Source organism: Schistocerca gregaria, chromosome 1 (genome assembly GCF_023897955.1).
Source record: "Schistocerca gregaria isolate iqSchGreg1 chromosome 1, iqSchGreg1.2, whole genome shotgun sequence".
NCBI lineage: Eukaryota > Metazoa > Arthropoda > Insecta > Orthoptera > Acrididae > Schistocerca > Schistocerca gregaria.
In genome coordinates, this window is record NC_064920.1 from 232494659 (window position 1) to 232514785 (window position 20127).

General features: G+C 41.5%; 1 protein-coding gene across 4 annotated transcripts in view; it reads left to right on the plus strand.

Annotated features, from left to right (window-relative positions):
* LOC126338486 (uncharacterized) overlaps positions 1–20127 on the plus strand; it is a 179534-nt gene that overhangs the window by 45065 nt on the left and 114342 nt on the right. For all 4 annotated transcript variants that reach the window (XM_050001557.1, XM_050001559.1, XM_050001558.1 and 1 more), the window contains exon 3: positions 17233–17362. In XM_050001557.1, the coding sequence (XP_049857514.1) occupies positions 17233–17362 (130 nt within the window). The remainder of the gene's footprint in view (positions 1–17232; positions 17363–20127) is intronic.

Genomic DNA, 20127 nt, shown 5'->3' on the forward strand with positions numbered 1-20127 from the left:
ATCTTACCATATAATCATGATATAGAACTGAGAACTGTGAAGCCCTTGATAATTTGCGCAGTCATCTTTGCTTTCCTTTTTAAATGTTTGTGATGAACCCTTCTATAAACTTGACAAGGATTTACTCTCCACTGAGACATAGTTTAAATAGCTTTGCTAGATGTTCAGCTAACATGTTGGATCCATCCTTTAACAATTCCATATATACAACTCTAGATCCTTGTGCTTTGTCATTTTCAAATTGATTAACTGTATTCTGTACTACAGCTGTTGTTATCTCCTTAATTTCTGTATCATGGTGGTAGCCTACAAAGCAGCACATATCCTGAAGTTTGAAATTTGGATCCATCTTCTTTAAACAGTTGTTCGTAGCATGTCTTACATCTGTCTAGGCTCATAAGCTGTAAGTTTAAACTATTTCTGTCATTTGTTCTTGGCTGTTTTATCACCTTCCATGCTTCTTTGGACTTTGAACTCCCTATGCCGATATTAATTTCTTCACGTTTAAAGTCTCACTAGCATTTCTTGCACAAATTACTACTTTCTTAACCTCTCCTCTCAGTGTTACATACCTACTTCTACCATCATTATTATAGCTCATGTCCCATCTGATATAGGTCTCCCTTTTCTCCATCACCTTTGCCCCTCCCCAGAGGGCTCATAGTTCTTTTGTGAGTTCACGCCTGGTGCCCACAGGGCCTTGAGCTATTGCAGCCCATTCTTCCATCCTGAGCTGCATATTCCTCCTCATGCCTCTCCCTTCATCTCGAGCTGCATTTTCTTCCTCGTGCCCCTCTCTCCATCTCGAGGTGCATTTTCTTCCTCGTGCCCCTCTCTCCATCTCGAGGTGCATTTTCTTCCTCGTGCCCCTCTCTCCATCTCGAGGTGCATTTTCTTCCTTGTGCCCCTCCTTCTCTGCCCTTGCTCCTTCCCCGCTGCTTCCCCTTTCCCCTTCTCTCTGTGTTTTTACTTGTGTTGACATGGCCATCCACCTGGTTTCCTGTATTCCTTGCAGTTTTATTCCCCTTGCCTTTTCTTTTTCATCCTTCCTTTTTTTTTTTGTTTTTAGTCCCTTTTGGGAGTTTGACCTCCACTTCTAAATTTTCTCTGCATAATGTAAGCCATTTGTCGAAGAACTCCCTCCCTAGTGTCTACAGCATGTATTGTTCTCCCCTCCCCCCTTTTGTCCCCCTCTTCTTTCCCTGTTGCAGCCTCCTTCCACATCACTAGGTCACCAGCATATGTAGCCAATCCATGTGGTCACAGTGTTATGTAACCATCTGTCTGAGCCCCCTGAATACAAAGGGATCACATTTCTGACATCTGAACTGCCTCCCCATGTGTGCTTAGGGGTGGTTGCTTGTCATTCTGGAGTATTGGAACTCCTGGTAACATATGTTGTGCCAGATGGCTCTTACTGTGGCTGTGTGGCGCCCATGGGGAGAATTCTTGATTGAAAGGGTGGTTCAGGGTTGATACTTTGCACACAAGACGTATCAAGCTTCAAAAATCTGGCCATTTCTCTATGGCTGTCTCCTTGGTTGGTAATGGATTGTTGAAAGCTATTTCTTATGACCTTACGGCCTTCCCTTTCCTGAGCACACCCTGGGAGGAGGGCCAGGCTCACTGGCTTGAGGTGAAACACTTTCCCTACTACGTGATCTGTACTAGGATGAATGGGGCCACATTCATTGCCACAAAGCCATTATTTTTTGTGGAAAATATCCAACACAAGTTTGGTGAAGTGGAGTCTCTCAGTAACATATGGTCGGGTTCTGTGTTTATTGAAACTTCTTCTGACGCCCTGTCTTCAGCCCTTCATGCTTGTGGTCATTTTGGCGATGTCCTGGTGACCATTACATTTCTTCAGGGAGTCATTTTTTGTTGGGACCTCATCATTCAAACTTATGAGGAACAATGGGCTAATCTGGAATGATGGGGCATTCATTTTGTTCAGTGTGTGCAGAAACGCCATAAGGTCAATTGCACTGATACCGGCACCTTTATTCTGGCCTCTGAGAGAGATAACCTTTCAGGGAAGGTCAAGGTTATGTGTTACTGGTGTGATTTGAAGCCGTACATCTTGCAACCCATAAGCTGCTTCAGTACTTGCGTTTCGGGCATGTCTTCCCAATGTATGGCAGACCCTCTGTGTGGTGAATGTGGGCAACCACTCAATGAGCGTAGCCCCTGTGTTCTGCCACCCATGCTAATTAATTATCATGACTGTCACTCTCCACTCTTACCAGGTTGCCTAGATTATAAAAGAGGAGGGCGTACAAGACTATAAGTTCCTTGATTGTTTATCTTATGACTTACACCATGTGTTGATGACTTCTGCTTTTGCTCTGTTATGTCCTTTCCTCCTCCTCCCTCTTCCTTACCCCAGTCTCATCCCCTGTCTCCACTGCCCCTCCCCTGTGGCTTCTATGCTCTCCCCCCCCCCCCCCCCCCGGTCGAAGCTCTCCCTTTCAACTCAGTCACGGGACACACAGTCTATGCAGTCCAAGGCCTCCTGCTCTCTTTTGGATCCAGATCTTGCAGAAACATGCTGCCCTCCTCAAACTATGAAAGAGAAGAAGAAGAAAAAACACAAGTTGCAGGACAAGCCCCCTCCCCCTGATGCCCCCCGAAGATGCCATCTCCCCCGTGGAAACCTGAGTCTGACCTCTTATTTATGGATGTCACCCCATTCTTGCTGGTGACAGATGGTGACCCAGCAGCGTGATTGGTCCCAGTCTGTATGCCTGTATTTGGATACACTCTCTACGCTTATTCAGTGGAACTGTAATGTATACTATCGTTGCCTCCCAGACTTTCAGTGCCTTACTGCTTGTTACTCAGGAACTTTCGTTGTACTCCAGGAATCTCATTTTACTAACGCTCACTTACTGATCCTTTGTGGGTTCCGTGTCTTATTTCAGAATCGGGTGGGCCCTTTGGGGACGTCTGGTGGCATTTGCACGTTGGGCCGTACCAATATTCTTAGTACATGGATCACACTTCATGCCACACTGGAAGCAGTGCCGTCTGGGTCAACTTATGACTATGCCGTCACAGTTTGCAGTCTCTATCTCCCTCATGACAGGGCTTTTACATCTGTTGTCCTGCCTGACCTCCTTCAGCAACTCCGCCCTCTTTCCTCCTATGTGGGGATTTTAATGCCCCTCACCCCTTTGTGGAGCACTGGTTTTTAGTCTAGTCGGGGGCTCCTCGTTGATCAGTTTCTAGTATACCATGACCTGTACCTTCTTAATGGTGGTTCCCCTACTCATTTTAGTGTTGTGCATCACACTTTCTCTGCCATTGATCTTTTGCTGTCTTCCCCTCCCCGTCTTCGTTCTTTACACTGGTCACCACATGATAACCTCTGTGATAGTGACCACTTCCTGTTGATTCTCTCATTCCCTTCCCACCTCTTGATGACCAGGATACCCTTCTGGGCTTTCCATAATGCTAATTGGCTTTTATATATCTCCCAGGTTGTGTTTGCACCTTCTTTGTCAGTTTGTATTGGTGAAGTCGTCCGTGATGCTTCCAATTATATAATCCACATAGCCTTTCCCTGCTTAACAGGCCCAGTTGGCCATTGGCCATTTCTATGGTGGAGCATGACCATTGCCACTGCTATCCGTGATTGTGGTCACACTTGCAACACCTTAAGTGACACTCATCATCCACTGATCTTATTACCTGTAAACATATTTGTGCCGAAGCCTGTTACTTAATCAAATCAAGCAAGTGGGTGTGTTGGGAACGCTTTCTCTCCTCTCTAGGTTCTTCTGTTCCTTCATCACGGGTGTGGGCTACAGTCTGTACCTTACAAGGTTGTCAGTGGTAGTCTTCCATTCTGGGCCTTCCTCTTCCGGTTGGTCTTTGTACAGATCCATCAGGTCTTGCACAACACCTCACAATCCGTTTTGCGATGGCATCAGTGTTAGCCTCATATCCAGCTGCCTTCCTCTGGAAACAGCAGGCTGAAGCTTCCTGCTTATGTTTTACTCCTTGTCAGGTGGAATCCTCCAGTGAAACTTTTACTGAATGGGAGCTCTTTTTTGACTCTCCCATCTTCCCACGCTTCCACTCCTGGCCCTGCTCCAAATCAAAATGAATTGCTTCAACACCTCAATCTCCCACAACAACAATATTTTGTCTACGTGTTTAACTGTATTTGGCTCCAAGGCATTTTCCCCTCTCATTGGAGAGACACTATTGTAGTTCCTTTCCTTAAGTCTGGAAAGGATCCGTCATCCCGTGATACTAACTGGCCAGTCAGCCTGACCGATGTCCCCAGTAAGTTACAAGAACAGATGGCGGCTCAGTTGGATCCTTGAATCTTGGACCTTTTATCTCCTTTCCAGTGCAGCTTTTAGGAGGGACAGTCTCTGATCGATCTTCTGCTTCAATTGGAAACCAAAGTTCGGCAGGCCTTTTCTCAGTGTCACCATCTTCTCACAGTTTTCTTCGAACTTTGTAAGGGCTATGACACAGCTTACTGCCATCACATCCTCCTTACATTCAATGAGTGTGGTCTTTAGGGGCCTCTCCCGATTTTTATTCACCAGTTCCTGTCACACCAGTCGTACAGAGTCCTGGTCGGCACTATTCTCAGCTCTCTGCGGATCGGGCAGAACGGCATTTGAGGGTGCTCCGTATTAAGTTTCTTCTTTTTCTTATCGTTGTTAATGGACTTGTGGCCTCTGCTGAATGGTTGGTCACCTCTGCTCTGTATGTGGATAATTTCTATATTTGAGGTAACTCCCAATTGGTGGCCTTTGCAGAAAAATGGCTCCAGGGTGCCATTGGGCGTGCTTCCAAATGGACACCCTCGCACAGTTTTTATTTGTCTCCTCTTAAGTTGAGGGTGGTGCATATCTGTCACCATACTATGGTCCATCCAGTCCTCTTCTCCACGTTCTCTACCGACCCCTTTCTCCTTGGTTAATTTGTCGGCTCTGGATTTGGATGGATCATTCTGGGGTCTGAAAGACCCCATTGCTTCTATGGTGTTCTGGTGTTTGTTCCAAACTCTCTTGTTGGAGTTCAGGATGCCATTGTTTCATACACCAGAGTTGGATGGATTTCTTCTGGGGTCAGAAAGCCTCTGTCACTCCAATGGTGTTCTGTTGTTTGTTCCAAAAATTCTTCAGGATGTCATTGTTTTGTACACTGATGGCTCTAAATCTGTCAGTCATGTGGGACATCTTCTGTTGGCATGGAACACCATATCTTGCATGCCAGGTGTGGGGTGTTTACTGTAGAATTGATGGCCATCTATTGGGCCCTCATTTCATTAAACTGTCCATTTGTTGTATACAGATTCAGTGAGTGGCCTTCAGGCTATTACTCAAGAGTTTTTCCTGCCACTGCTTGGTCTCTGCCATCCATGACCTTCTTGCTGATCTTGTTGATGCTGCTTGTTCAGTTGATTTCCTTTGTATTCCTGGCCACATAGTAGGTATCTGAGTGTGGTCGGGGGTTGGGGGGGGGGGGGGGGGTGTCATTCTCTGCTCTATCACGGGCTGACTCTTGGGAGGCAACTCTCCTGTATAGTAAACTTTGATCAATCAAGGAGACTACCGGCATGTGGCATTCTTTCCTCTGCCTCTCCCAGGGGAAATCTACCACCCTTTGCCATCTTCATAACGGCCATAATAGGCTGAGTCATGTCTTTTTACTCTGTAATGAGCTGCCCTTCCCTTTGTAGTTGCACAGCTCCCATCTGCTGGACTGTGCCCACTTTTTGGCCCTTCACACTAAATATGCCCTCTCAGCTTCCTTGTCTCTGATGTTGGAGGACGACCCTTGCAAAGTGGTTTGTCTTCTCAAGTTTAAGTCCTTCAATTTTCTTCTGGGAATTGAGTCTCTCAAGTTAGTGTAGGCGTTGGTAATGGAAGCCTTTGATTTGGCTCCACACCTGCCTTTTCCCTCCATTTTGTGTGGTCGGTTGCAGTTTTGTTTCACATTCTTTTTGTATTCTTCCCCCGCTTCAGTCCCCATTTTATTGCGCGTACAGTCTCCATTGTATTTTGATAATGGTATGGTGTGGGTGTCAGGATGGGTTGGTGGTGGTGCTGCTGCTCCACAACCCGTAGCGTTTCTGGGGCCCCTCTGATTTGCTCGTTTCCACCCACCCCACTCCTGTTCTTTCCTCTTTCTGCTTACCTGACAACCCTTATCCCTCTTTGTTTGCCTGCTGTTATCCCTTCCCCTTGACTGGATGGTGCTGTTTGTTCTTCCTCTGTTGATTTCTGCCTTCTTTGTTCATGGGACCTATGACCTCGCTGTTTGATCCCTCTGCCACCCCAAATCAACCAACCCTCCTTCACTTTTGCGGCAATATCATCATCCCACCTCTGTTGTGTATTAAGCATAAATCTTGTCATTCATTAATGATCTGCATAAGGAGTTGAAAATGTAGACATTATACTGACTGTGGATTAAGTGCACCAGTTTGCCACCAACATGCAAGAGGAGGAGGCACTACAGACTGCAGACATATATTTGTTAACATCACTTACATCATAGTGTTGCACAATATTGATGTTTGTGGTGAAGTGTTTATCATCTTGTGTTACATGTGGAATAAGAAACTTAAACAAAGCAAGATTATCACTTAATCTGATGTGAGGTCTTTTATACCAATATTTCTGGCAGTGAGCTCAATTATTTCAGAAACCACAATGTGGAGATAGCAAACTCGGAAGTGACAGCTACACAGTCCTCAAGATATTCTAGAACAAAGATAATTAATCTGTGACTGTTCATTTTTCTTAAAAAATTTCGGAACAGGCATAGCTGAACTCACTCAAGGTGTCATGGCAGGCCTTAATTCTAGTCAGGAATCCAAGTTATCATCATAATCTGTAAAGGAAATTGTGCTCTTAACACTAGTGTGATCAATTCTAGAGTATTGCTCCAGTATTTGGATACTTTATCAAGTCAGCAAGACAACAGGTATTGAAAAAATTCAGAGGCGCTCTACTAGGATCACTGGTGTAGCCCATACAGAAATGGTCAAACTGAGATGGGAATCCTTAGATAAAGGATGTAGTTCTTATGGAACCCTGCTTGATAAATTTAAAGAATCTGGATTTGATGGTGACTCTGTGACCATTATGCTGCCACCAATATACACCTGGTACAGAGATCACGAGGAAAAGATGAGAGATTAGGGCATGTACATGGATGTTCAGAGAGTCATAAGGGAAAAAACTGATAACACTGGTACAGTGTAACCTCTGCCATGCACTGTCCCGTATCTTTTGGAGTATTTATGCAGATGTAAATAATTGTGATGTTCATTCATGAACCTCTTGGGGACAGCCTCACAAGACACTTGCCCCATAATGAAGTATGTTGTCAACAATCAGTCAGAATTTGAAAACAGCAGTAACATTCATAAATGTAATACTAGGAGGATAAGTGATTTACATAGGGATGTACAGTCTCACTACGAACATGGGTCACAAACCCATCACTGTGACTACATAATGGCCGATGGCCGCATGCGAGAGAGAGAGAGAGAGAGAGAGAGAGAGAAATATATGAAGTTCACTTTTTTTCTACAAATGTTCATTTTATTTAAATTTTATACTTTTCTTTTATTAACGTCGTGGAAAATCTAAATCAGGATGATGAGATATGGATTTGAATCATTCTTCTCCTGAATGCGAGCCACTGTCCTAAACATCATGCAACCTCCTTCGATTTCCTATGTCACTAACAGTTCAGTGCACTAATGAATAGGCTAATGAAACTCACAGATATTGTAGAATACACAAACTACTTCTGACTGAATAAAGTAATTCCCTGAAGGCCCACATGCAGCTCTTGTTGCCGTGACTGCATTGTTGCACATGTGCTCAGCTTCAAAAATTAACATGCCGTGAGATTAGCTGTTATTCCAAACAGGAATCCCACTGCCACAATTCTAGCTAGAATGACGTGGCTCAAAAGAACTAAGTTCTACAACAACCCACCCTTTCCCTTCCAGGAGGGAAAAAGATGTGTAAAATTTTTTTACAAGAATGAAGATCAGGGATGTGCCACTATCAGATCAGCCATAATGTGCCTAGAAAGGGGCCATAAAAATCTTCAACCTCGTACCAAGTTTGATTTGGTACATTATAAATGGTTTTTGAAACACATACCAAGTGGTGTGAAGAATTTAATGGATAATAAAACAGACTTCAAACACAAACTGAAAAGTGCATGAGAACTAAGAGATGATAAATGTGGTGAGTACGAGTGTAATGAGCAGTCATGAATATTTGTGGGGTATTATCATCCATAAAAATTCCATTGTTATTTGGTAATGTGAAGTCCATGACTGGCTGCAGATGGTCTCCAAGTAGCAGAACATAACCATTTCCAGTCAATGATCAGTTCACTTGCGCCAGAAGACCCAATCAATTCCTTGTAATCACCAACCACACCAGTATGGAGCCACCACCAACTTGCACAGAGCCTTGTGACAACTTGGTTCTGTGGCTTCGTGGGGTCTGCGCCACACTTGAACTGTACCATCAGCTCTCACCAGCTGAAATCTGGGCTTATCTTACCAGGCAACAGTTTTCCAGTCGTCTAGGGTTAAAGTCGTAAGCCCAGGAGAGGTTCTGCAGGCAATGTGCTGTTGACAGAGACACTTGCATCGGTCGTCTGCTCCCATATCCCATTAACACCAAATTTCTGCCATGGTGTTCTAATGAAGACATTTGTCGTATGTCCCACTTTGATTTCTGAGGTTATTTTATGCAGTGTTGCTTCTGTGTTAGCACTGACAACTCTGCGCAAAAGCCGCTGCTCTCGGTCATTAAGTGAAGGGCGTTGGCCACTATGTTTACGTGGTGAGAAGTAATGCCTAAAATCTGGTATTGTTGACACACTCTTGGCACTGTGGATCTTGGAATATTGAATTCCCCCACAGTCTCCAAAATGGAATGTCCCATGGCTCTAGCACCAACTATCAGTCCACGTTCAGAGTTTGTTAATTCCCGCTGTGCAGCCATAATGACGTCGGAAAGCTTTTCACATGAATTACCTGCTTACAAATGACAGCTCCACCAATGCACTTCCCTTTTATACCTTGTTTACTCTATACTATCACCATCTGTATATTTGCATATCGCTATCCCAGGAGTTTTGTCACCTCAGTTTTATAATCTATTTAATAATGCTCATCCAAATTTAAAATTTACTGTGGACAAAGAAGAAGAAAATAAAATTAACTTTCTGGACTTAGAAATATATAAAATGAACAAGCAGCACATTTTTAATATCTATATTGAACCAACTACTGCTAATATTATTATCCATGAATCATCATGCCACCCTTAAGTTACAAACATCATTTTCTCCCAGCATGGGTGGTAGGCTGTTAAGAACTCCAATATTCCCTGAAAGTTTGAATAAGGGAAATATGTTAAAATTTGCAGTGTCTAGTAACCGGTTTCAAGAAGTAGTAGTTGACAAGATTTTACAGAAAAAGAAAAAAGTTAAAATTAAAAATGAAAACAACAATTGGGCAATTACTCTTATTAAAAGTTAATGTAATAAGAAGAAAAATTATGCAAGATTTCTAGATGTAGCAATAATCTCTAACAAAATCAGTCAGATTTTTAGAAAAAGTAAAATGACATGTGATCAAGCAGAAGTATACAGAATTAATTGCCAACAGTGTGATAAATTTGACGTAGGTCAAACAGGTAGGAAGTTATGACAGAACATACTCATTGGTCCAATACTGAGGTGCCCGCTCCAAGTGTTTCAAACACTGTTAGGTATCATTGAGGATAACATGAAACTATTACATAATGTAACAAAAGGTGTAGTAATGAATATGCAAGAAAAATTGAAATTTTTTGCAATTTCAAAGAATATCCACATAATACACTAAATGAACAAAAAGATTTAAAAAAACAAGAATTTCCTGGAAAATTTTGCTGCTATTTTATAATGAATTATCAATTTCCCAACCCTCTGTCTCTCCTCCTCTCATTTGAAATGTTAACCTGAAGATTAAGTATCACAGTACCATACCTGCATACTTTCATGTACTGATAAGCTACTACACATTCTGGCAGTTTCCAGCAACTAGAGGGAGCAGTGTGGTGCTTGTGTGGCAGCTGCATTCCCAATTTATTATTGAGCTTACGTGGAGTAGTTTTGCGGATCTTCTTTTCAGAATAAGCGGCTGCGATTCTCTGCCAATTTCTTCTGCGAAGACAAGATGCTGTTTTGGAGGAATTTTGTATACTCTTAAAATAACTCCATACACTCAGTATACTTTCAAGCCAATTTCACTATATTTCCACTTCCACAAATGAGACACCATATAAATTATTCATTTTTTGTAAGCCCAACAATAGTCAGTCCGACAGATACTCTTACATACTTTATAACAAATACAATCTAGAAAGCTCTAGCAAGTCCACCATCTGGACCTCATGAAAGTAGTGAATAAGTACTGTCTTTTCTTTTCTTTAATAACATTCAGCTGGTCTCTATAATGACTGATGCAGCACTGTCACAGAGTACGGTGCGTATGCTCCTTGTGCTGGGCGTGTAGCTTCTGAGACGAGCACTGCGACTACCTAACTGCGCTGATCAACCGTCCGATCTACGCCAGTCTTGCACACACATAATCATAGTGCAGTAGGCAGTTCCACCTTCACACACTCATCTTTAAAATAACACATGTTTGAGATGGTGGAAATACAAGTGTCTCTAGAATTTACCCAGAAATTCTCGAAGCACTGCAACCTTTATGTGTTTTAATAGTTTTTTTTTTTTTTTTTTTTAATACACAGGCTTTCTAATGATTTTTACAGACTTATGAATTGCATAACATTTATGTAAAAAAAATTACTGGACACATGATAAAACTACTTACCAGTAGTTACATATTTATGTTGTTGTTGTCTTCAGTCCTGAGACTGGTTTGATGCAGCTCTCCATGCTACTCTATCCTGTGCAAGCTTCTTCATCTCCCAGTACCTACTGCAACCTACATCCTTCTGAATCTGCTTAGTGTATTCATCTCTTGGTCTCCCTCTACGATTTTTACCCTCCACGCTGCCCTCCAATGCTAAATTTGTGATCCCTTGATGCCTCAAAACATGTCTTACTAACCGATCCCTTCTTCTAGTCAAGTTGTGCCACAAACTTCTCTTCTCCCCAATCCTATTCAACACCTCCTCATTAGTTATGTGATCTATCCACCTTATCTTCAGCATTCTTCTGTAGCACCGCATTTCGAAAGCTTCTATTCTCTTCTTGTCCAAACTAGTTATCGTCCATTTTTCACTTCCATACATGGCTACACTCCAAACAAATACTTTCATAAACGACTTCCTGATACATAAATCTATATTCGATGTTAACAAATTTCTCTTCTTCAGAAACGCTTTTCTGGCCATTGCCAGTCTACATTTTATATCCTCTCTACTTCGACCAACATCAGTTATTTTACTTCCTAAATAGCAAAACTCCTTTACTACTTTAAGTGTCTCATTTCCTAATCTAATTCCCTCAGCATCACCCGATTTAATTTGACTACATTCCATTATCCTCGTTTTGCTTTTGTTGATGTTCATCTTATATCCTCCTTTCAAGACACTGTCCATTCCGTTCAACTGCTCTTCCAAGTCCTTTGTTGTCTCTGGCAGAATTACAATGTCATCGGCGAACCTCAAAGTTTTTACTTCTTCTCTATGAATTTTAATAACTACTCCAAATTTTTCTTTTGTTTCCTTTACTGCTTGCTCAATATACAGATTGAATAACATCGGGGAGAGGCTACAACCCTGTCTCACTCCTTTCCCAACCACTGTTTCCCTTTCGTGCCCCTTGACTCTAATAACTGCCATCTGGTTTCTGTATAAATTGTAAATAGCCTTTCGCTCCCTGTATTTTACCCCTGCCACTTTCAGAATTTGAAAGAGAGTATTCCAGTCAACATTGTCAAAATCCTTTTCTAAGTCAACAAATGCTAGAAACGTATGTTTGCCTTTTCTTAATCTTTCTTCTAAGATAAGTCGTAAGGTCAGTATTGCCTCACGTGTTCCAACATTTCTACGGAATCCAAACTGATCCTTCCCGAGGTCCGCATCTACCAGTTTTTCCATTCGTCTGTAAAGAATTTGCGTTAGTATTTTGCAGGTGTGACTTATTAAACTGATAGTTCGGTAATTTTCATATCTGTCAGCACCTGCTTTCTTGGGATTGGAATTATTATATTCTTCTTGAAGTCTGAGGGTATTTCGCCTGTCTCATACATCTTGCTTACCAGCTGGTAGAGTTTTGTCATGACTGGCTCTCCCAATGCCATCAGTAGTTCTAATGGAATGTTGTCTACTCCGGGCGACTTGTTTTGACTCAGGTCTTTCAGTGCTCTGTCAAACTCTTCACGCAGTATCTTATCTCCCATTTCGTCTTCATCTACATCCTCTTCCATTTCCATAATATTATCCTCAAGTACATCGCCCTTGTATAAACCTTCTATATACTCCTTCCACCTTTCTGCCTTCCCTTCTTTGCTTAGAACTGGGTTTCCATCTGAGCTCTTGATATTCATACACATGGTTCTCTTCTCTCCAAAGGTCTCTTTAATTTTCTTGTTGGCAGTATCTATCTTACCCCTAGTGAGATAAGCTTCTACATCCTTACATTTGTCCTCTAGCCATCTCTGCTTAGCCATTTTGCACTTCCTGTCGATCTCGAGATGTTTGTATTCCTTTTTGCCTGCTTCATTTACTGCATTTTTATATTTTCTCCTTTCATGAATTAAATTCAATATTTCTTCTGTTACCCAAGGATTTCTAGCAGCCCTCGTCTTTTTACCTACTTTATCCTCTGCTGCCTTCACTACTTCATCCCTCAGAGCTACCCATTCTTCTTCTACTGTGTTTCTTTCCCCCATTCCTGTCAATTGTTCCCTTATTCTCTCCTTGAAACTCTGTACAACCTCTGGTTCTTTCAGCTTATCCAGATCCCATGTCCTTAAATTCCCACGTTTTTGCAGTTTCTTCAGTTTTAACCTACAGGTCATAACCAATAGATTGTGGTCAGAGTCCACATCTGCCCCTGGAAATGTCCTACAATTTAAAACCTGATTCCTAAATCTCTGTCTTACCATTATATAATCTATCTGATACCTTTTAGTATCTCCAGGATTCTTCCATGTATACAACCTTCTTTTATGATTCTTGAACCACGTGTTAGCTATGATTAAGTTATGCTCTGTGCAAAATCCTACCAGACGGCTTCCTCTTTCATTTCTTAGCCCCAATCCATAATCACCCACTATGTTTCCTTCTCTCCCTTTTCCTACTGACGAATTCCAGTCACTCATGACTATTAAATTTTCGTCTCCCTTCACTACCTGAATAATTTCTTTTATCTCATCATACATTTCATTAATTTCTTCATCATCTGCAGAGCTAGTTGGCATATAAACTTGTACTACTGTAGTAGGCATGGGCTTTGTGTCTGTCTTGGCCACAATAATGCGTTCACTATGCTGTTTGTAGTAGCCTACCCGCACTCCTATTTTTTTATTCATTATTAAACCTACTCCTGCAGTACCCCTATTTGATTTTGTATTTATAACCCTGTATTCACCTGACCAAAAGTCTTGTTCCTCCTGCCACCGAACTTCACTAATTCCCACTATATCTAACTTTAACCTATCCATTTCCCTTTTTAAATTTTCTAACCTACTTGCCCGATTAAGGGATCTGACATTTCACACTCCGATCCATAGAACGCCAGTTTTCTTTCTCCTGATAACGACGTCCTCCTGAGTAGTCCCTGCCCGGAGATCTGAATGGGGGACTATTTTACCTCCGGAATATTTTACCCAAGAGGACGCCATCATCATTTAAGGATACAGTAAAGCTGCATGTCCTCGGGAAAAATTACGGCTGTAGTTTCCCCTTGCTTTCAGCCGTTCGCAGTACCAGCACAGCAAGGCCGTTTTGGTTAATGTTGCAAGGCCAGATCAGTCAATCATCTAGACTGTTGTCCCTGCAACTACTGAAAAGGCTGCTGTGCCCCTCTTCAGGAACCACATGTTTGTCTGGCCTCTCAACAGATACCCCTCCGTTGTGGTTGCACCTACGGTATGGCTGTATCGCTGAGGCATGGTTCATGGGGGGGGGGGGGTATTTATGTTAATAATTTATATCTAGTCGTATTTCTCTGTTTGATAGTGCACCATTTATTGTGTGCTAATTGTCATTTTTCATCCAGTGTAATTCTTGTCATGTTTATGTACTCTGGTCCTCTGAGGTTCATAATGATTACCATGGTCTGAATATAGCTCTATGATTGTATGTGACTTCTGCCCACTACACTTGACTTACATTTAAGATTTAAGTTTTTTAACAATTTGTAGTTCAAGAAGATATTCAGGATTATGGCAATAAGAAGTTTCATTACAATTTTCTCAGATTTTTTATGCAACTCTTGTAGAATAGCTACAGAGAAAGTGAAATGAAACATGAGCAGTTCTTGCTGTCTGAATGGATATGGGTCTTCCTGTGGGTGTGGTAAGATACATAGATGGTTTGAGAGACACGTGTGGTTTGTGGGAAGTTGTAGACAGACCAGCAGTGGACGTATACACAGTCCTTTATTCAGTCATTTAACTTGATACTTTTGTGAACATGAAGAAGTAGTTAATTATTTCATACAGCTAGTGCTGTTATAAAAACATGTTTCTATCTTCATGTAATATTCTGTGCTGAGTGGCAGGTGTAGTAACAGCTGGTGGTGGTAGATAGGTGAGCTGCTTTTACACAGGGGACAGTTGACAGAAGATGCTGGCTTGGTGATGGTGTGGACACTGCAAGTGGCCTGGCTGTGGTGCAGAGCAAGTAGAGGGTTATGTAGGCTAGCATAGTGGAGGTCATTGTGCTGCTCATAATCTGACCCTGAACTGCTGGCTAGACTCTTGTGATAGCGAGCAATCCTGGGAAGGCAGTGGCTGAGAGGCGAAGGTGCAGACGCACAGTGACTGGGTGTCGCTTACTTAGTAGCTAGGCAAACAATGAGAAGTTGGTACAGCAGTTGTTAAATACTGCTTCCATGCATTGAAAGTTGCGGAATGCATGATATTAGTGTATCGCAGCAAATTAGCTGGTGTGAGGGCAATGACAGCTGTCATACTTTCCAGTAGGTGGGGCTATAGTTCTTCCTGGTTACTAGCCTGATTTCATCACACAGGTGTCAGTGAAGCAGAAACTAGACCCCGACTCAGGTCTAGAGTTGCTGACCAGTGCCTGACTAAATCTATCCAGTATGTGGTGTCATTGCAGTTTTAGACTCTTTCTCTTGAACTTCTCCTATAGGTTTGTGCCATTAAAGTCTCCTACCATCACTGAATAAAATTTGCCCTCAAATTTTGCAGGAACTCACACTGCTTTATTTACAGTTATTACCATAGAGTCCATATGTTCTCATTTGCACACCTCTCACTTTATCTCACTTTCAGTTCTATTAGCAGTGTTTTATGCCATTGGTGAGGGGTGGTATCCAAGAAGGCATCCTATCTCCTAGCCTTCCTGCTGAATTTTTGCTCGATAAAATTCACATTTCACGCTTCTCATATTACTGACATCACATTGTTGTAACCACTTGAACAGACATCTTGAATATAACTTTAAGTCATAGCTTAACATGTACACCAAAAAAAATATCACCTACTATGTGTTACTAACATTAAGAAAACTAGGCGAACGCTGAGTGCATTAAGCTATACCTATACTTTACCACTATCATCTGTCAAATAATGAAATCTGTCTAAAAGTTTATGCTAAAAAGTTAGTACCTGCCGCTAGTGACCAGTAAGGAGAATACATGTATGGTGGGCTACATTCTACATTAACCTAGGTGGAACAGAACTGAATAACTACATTGTCCTATTGCTTAGTGATACTGGCCGTTGTTAACTCTGTGATTGTACACTTTTCTTTTGCTGCATATACTTATACCTTATCAAGTGGAAAAGTTTATTAACAACATTAGTGGATCCATTGTACCCTTGCATTGATCACAGTTTCAAAATGTCGTAACTTTCTTCTTCAAAATACATCAACAAATGTGTGTAATTTTTCATCATACTCATATTTCTAGCATCTCATTCGTATAGTTCACAATATCTCCACAAACAGATATCTCTCATTTTAAGAGAAAACAAAGAGCCCAATGGCCCCACTTCGTGACACCTATGATACCATTGACCCAATCACAGGTATATAACAGGTTACCTGTGCTGCAAAAAACCACCAACATTTTCCCAGATACAGACACTAAATCAGCCACACCTATTTTATACAATAAAAAATCCCTTTAATCCCTTTACATCCACATCTCTTTCAACAGCTGGTAGATTTTCTAGCTATGTCACTTCTTTTGCTTGATTGGCTATAGCTGATGGATTTACCACTATCATGAGCATTGTTTCTTGAGGGACTAGGACCAGTTCAATATTGATGACATTGTGGCCAATGACACGTCTTGCTTCAGTGTGGTTTCTCGATGCTTTGGCTGTTTTGAGACAAAATCACCTGATTTGAACCAAACAATACTGTTGTGAATCTTAACATAGTTCTAATCCATCAGCACTGACTATTTTATTAAAGAATTAGGGAAAAATTTTAAGTGATTTAGTAGAAGACTAGTTTGATGTGTGGCTTGGCCATTTCTTGGATAGCTCGGTCATTTCTCTTAAAGCTCAGCTGTTTTAAAGCCGAGGCGCTGTAAATCCGAGCAGTGGTAAAGCTGGGGGTTATAAAGTGTATAACTATTGAACAGTGCACATTTTCTGTTGTTTAATATTTCAATACTCATAAAGTACGTAACTAAATATAACATAACTAATATGAAGCAAATGCTAGAATAGTTCACTTGATCAGATAATGCTTGACATGAGGAAACAGTGAACTCGTTTTATAATTTTATGAAAAAAAGGATGGCCTGAATCTCATATTTTTTTATTGTAGTGATATAATTACAACAGTGATATGTGGTTTAGACTATTCTGTGTTCATAAAATGATATCTTTTTTTCCGTTTCCCAACTGGGCTGGTAAACCATCTGTTCATGATCTGGTATTTCATGACACATATAACTTTAATCTTGTTTATTATTACTGTGTCTGAAAACGTAAAAGTGTGTCTAATCTATCTAAAATTTGAGAAATTAAATATGATATTCTTTTAATTCCAGAATGTTCGTCAGAAGATACTTGACATAATGTCATCAGAATGTCAAAAAGAACATAAAAAAACTGAAGAATGTAGTAAGAAAGTAGTATATACTACAGATGTGGCTTCAACAAATGATAGGTGGTTTGATGGTAAGTGGAATCAAGGACATTGCCTTGTACAGATATTTACGTACAGTTCTGTCATGGAAAAAAAATGTTCATGCAGCAGCTGAAAGTCAATATTGCGAAATTTTTGTTGAGGAATGTGTGTATGGTAAACAGATAAACTCTTTCATATTATTTTCAATCCTGAAGGTTTGTTTATGAAATGAGTACAGACTTAGCATTTTTAACACTTTCAGTGCTGATGTATTTGTAGTTACCGTCACCTGCGGTCTGGGTAAAATCAATTTTTTTCTGTAATTTCATACTGCCCTACAGCTCACTGTTATTAGAATTTCAAAACATTTATATGTTTATTGGACTTTTTACATTAAGTACTCAAATTTTGGGGCCAATAATTTAAAATTTTAAGGCATCAATGAAATTTGAAGTCAGTGATATTTATTGCCAGAAAAAAAATGTAAAAGAATTACAGTACTATTATATACAATGAAACATGTTATTATCCTCTAAAAATATCTGCAAAACACTTGAAGTAAAGAAAAATAACAATAAGTATAAGTTCAGTACACAATTTAGCTTTCATAGTGGACAACGGTGTGTTAAACTTCGAAGCAGGGGGAGATACACAACCCAACATTACATTCGGTGCAGTCATATGGGGGTCCTTTCTTCCAGCCTTTCCTGTTAAACAGGAGCATAATTCATAATATAAAATTCTGGGAAGCTAACAAAAAAACCATTCTCAGCAACAAAATCTGAAACAAATCTTTACTTACCACTATTTTCAGACGACGTATAATCTGAATCGTCATCAGACAGCCCTGTTTCACCATCTGAAAACTCATCAAGGACTTAATAAATCATTTGCTCCAAACTTTTATTCTGTTCACTGCACATATCGAAAAGAAAATCAACACGAAATCAGTCAAAACGAATGAAACTGAGAGGATACCAATGCCAGACAGTGTCTCAGAAGTAAGCTACAAACAAAATCTTTCATAAATACAAGGTATTCCACTGGGTTTGCTGCTGCCATCTAGTGCTTACGGTTGAAACTACGAAGCCTGCAGACCACTCAGACTTCGCAGGAGTCGTAAAGATACATTTGACGCCACAGAGAAACATTGTAACTGCTGAGATGTGATATTATGTCGACCGCACACTAAGTGTATTATCTACTGAATCTGATTTCCAAAGTAGTTTATATTTGGATGATGACATAACACAGGTGCAAAAGATGAAACATCACATGTTAAGTAATTGCATTATTTGTTTGTAGTTAGACATCTGTTTCCAGGACAACTAATTCATCTACCAGAACTCTTCTATGCTACTGAACTGTACCAGATGTGGCTTTAAATCAGCTGCCATTACTACTACAATGCTTGTCATTAAAAGCTCTGTCTGACCAACATCATTTATAGCATCTGGTATATTTTCATCCCCTATCCAAGCTAATCTCATATCCAATGGGTTCAGCTGGTAAAGGCTTGACATGGCCTTGGCAAATGTGGGGCCCATCAGTTCGGAATTTGCCAGCATCATCAGTCCTCTGCAGCTACAATCTCTAAGTACTTCAGTGAGCACTATAGGATGTTGTATATTGTATGTTACAGAAACTGTTGATCTGACCTTAACAATCTAGGCTATGAAGAAGGTATAAATTTGTTGCTCCCCCTCCCCGGTCGAAGAAGTGCCCCCCCCCCCCCTTCTTCAGCATCTGCTGGTGATCGGGCTCCCTTCCTGGAACCCTCTCCCCAGCGGCTCTCAGGCCAGAAGACTGTAACCACGACTCGGCCACGAGGCACACTATCTGTGCGTCCTGAGGTCGCCCGGTCTCTTTTGGTCCCCGGTCTTGCAGATGCCTGTACTCCCCCTGTGTCTTGCCCTCCTCCACAGAAGAAAAAAAAAAGAAAAAAAAACCAACATAAATCCCACGACAAGGCACCCCCGGAGGTGCCAACTCCCCTCTTGTAACCAGAGTCTGACATCTTATTTGTGGATGTCACCCCACCCTTGTTGGTGATGACTATTGATAAAGTGACCTGACCTCCTCCTCAGCTCCTTTGTGCCTACCTTGGACTCATGCCACACGACCGTCAAGTGCAACTGCAATGGGTACTATCATCACCTACCGGAAATGCAACGTCTTGTCTCCTCTTATTCTACGTTCTGTCTTGTTCTCCAAGAAATGCATTTCCATGATGACCACTCTCCAACTTTCCATGGTCATCGGTTGTTCTGTTGGAACCGTGCTGGCCCTGGGATAGCATCTGGTGGTGTCTGCACTTTTGTTCACTCTGATGTACTTAGTAACTGGATCCTCCTTGGAAGCGATAGCGTTTACAGTGCAAACAACTCCAGCAATCACCCTTTGCAATGTGTACCTCCCTCTAGGTTGGCCACTTGGTTATGTTTCACTATCTACCTTAATCCAGCAACTCCTGCCCCCGTTTCTCCTCCTTGGGGATTTCAATGCCCACCATCCACTGTGGGGGAGTGTCACTTCAATGGGTCAGGGTATCCTGATCAACCAATTTTTCACAGACTTTGATTTATGTCTCCTCACCTATGGTTCCCCTACCCACTTCAGTGCCCTCATGGCACCTTCTCTGCTATTGATCTCACGATCTCCTCCCCTGCTCTCATGGCTTCCCTACATTGGTCAACCCATGATGACCTTTGTGACAGTGAACACTTTCCAGTGACACTTTCATTCCCCTGCTGCCACCAGGCAGACAGGCCCTCACGTTGGGCATCCTGCAGTGCCAGTTGGCCTTTATACATGT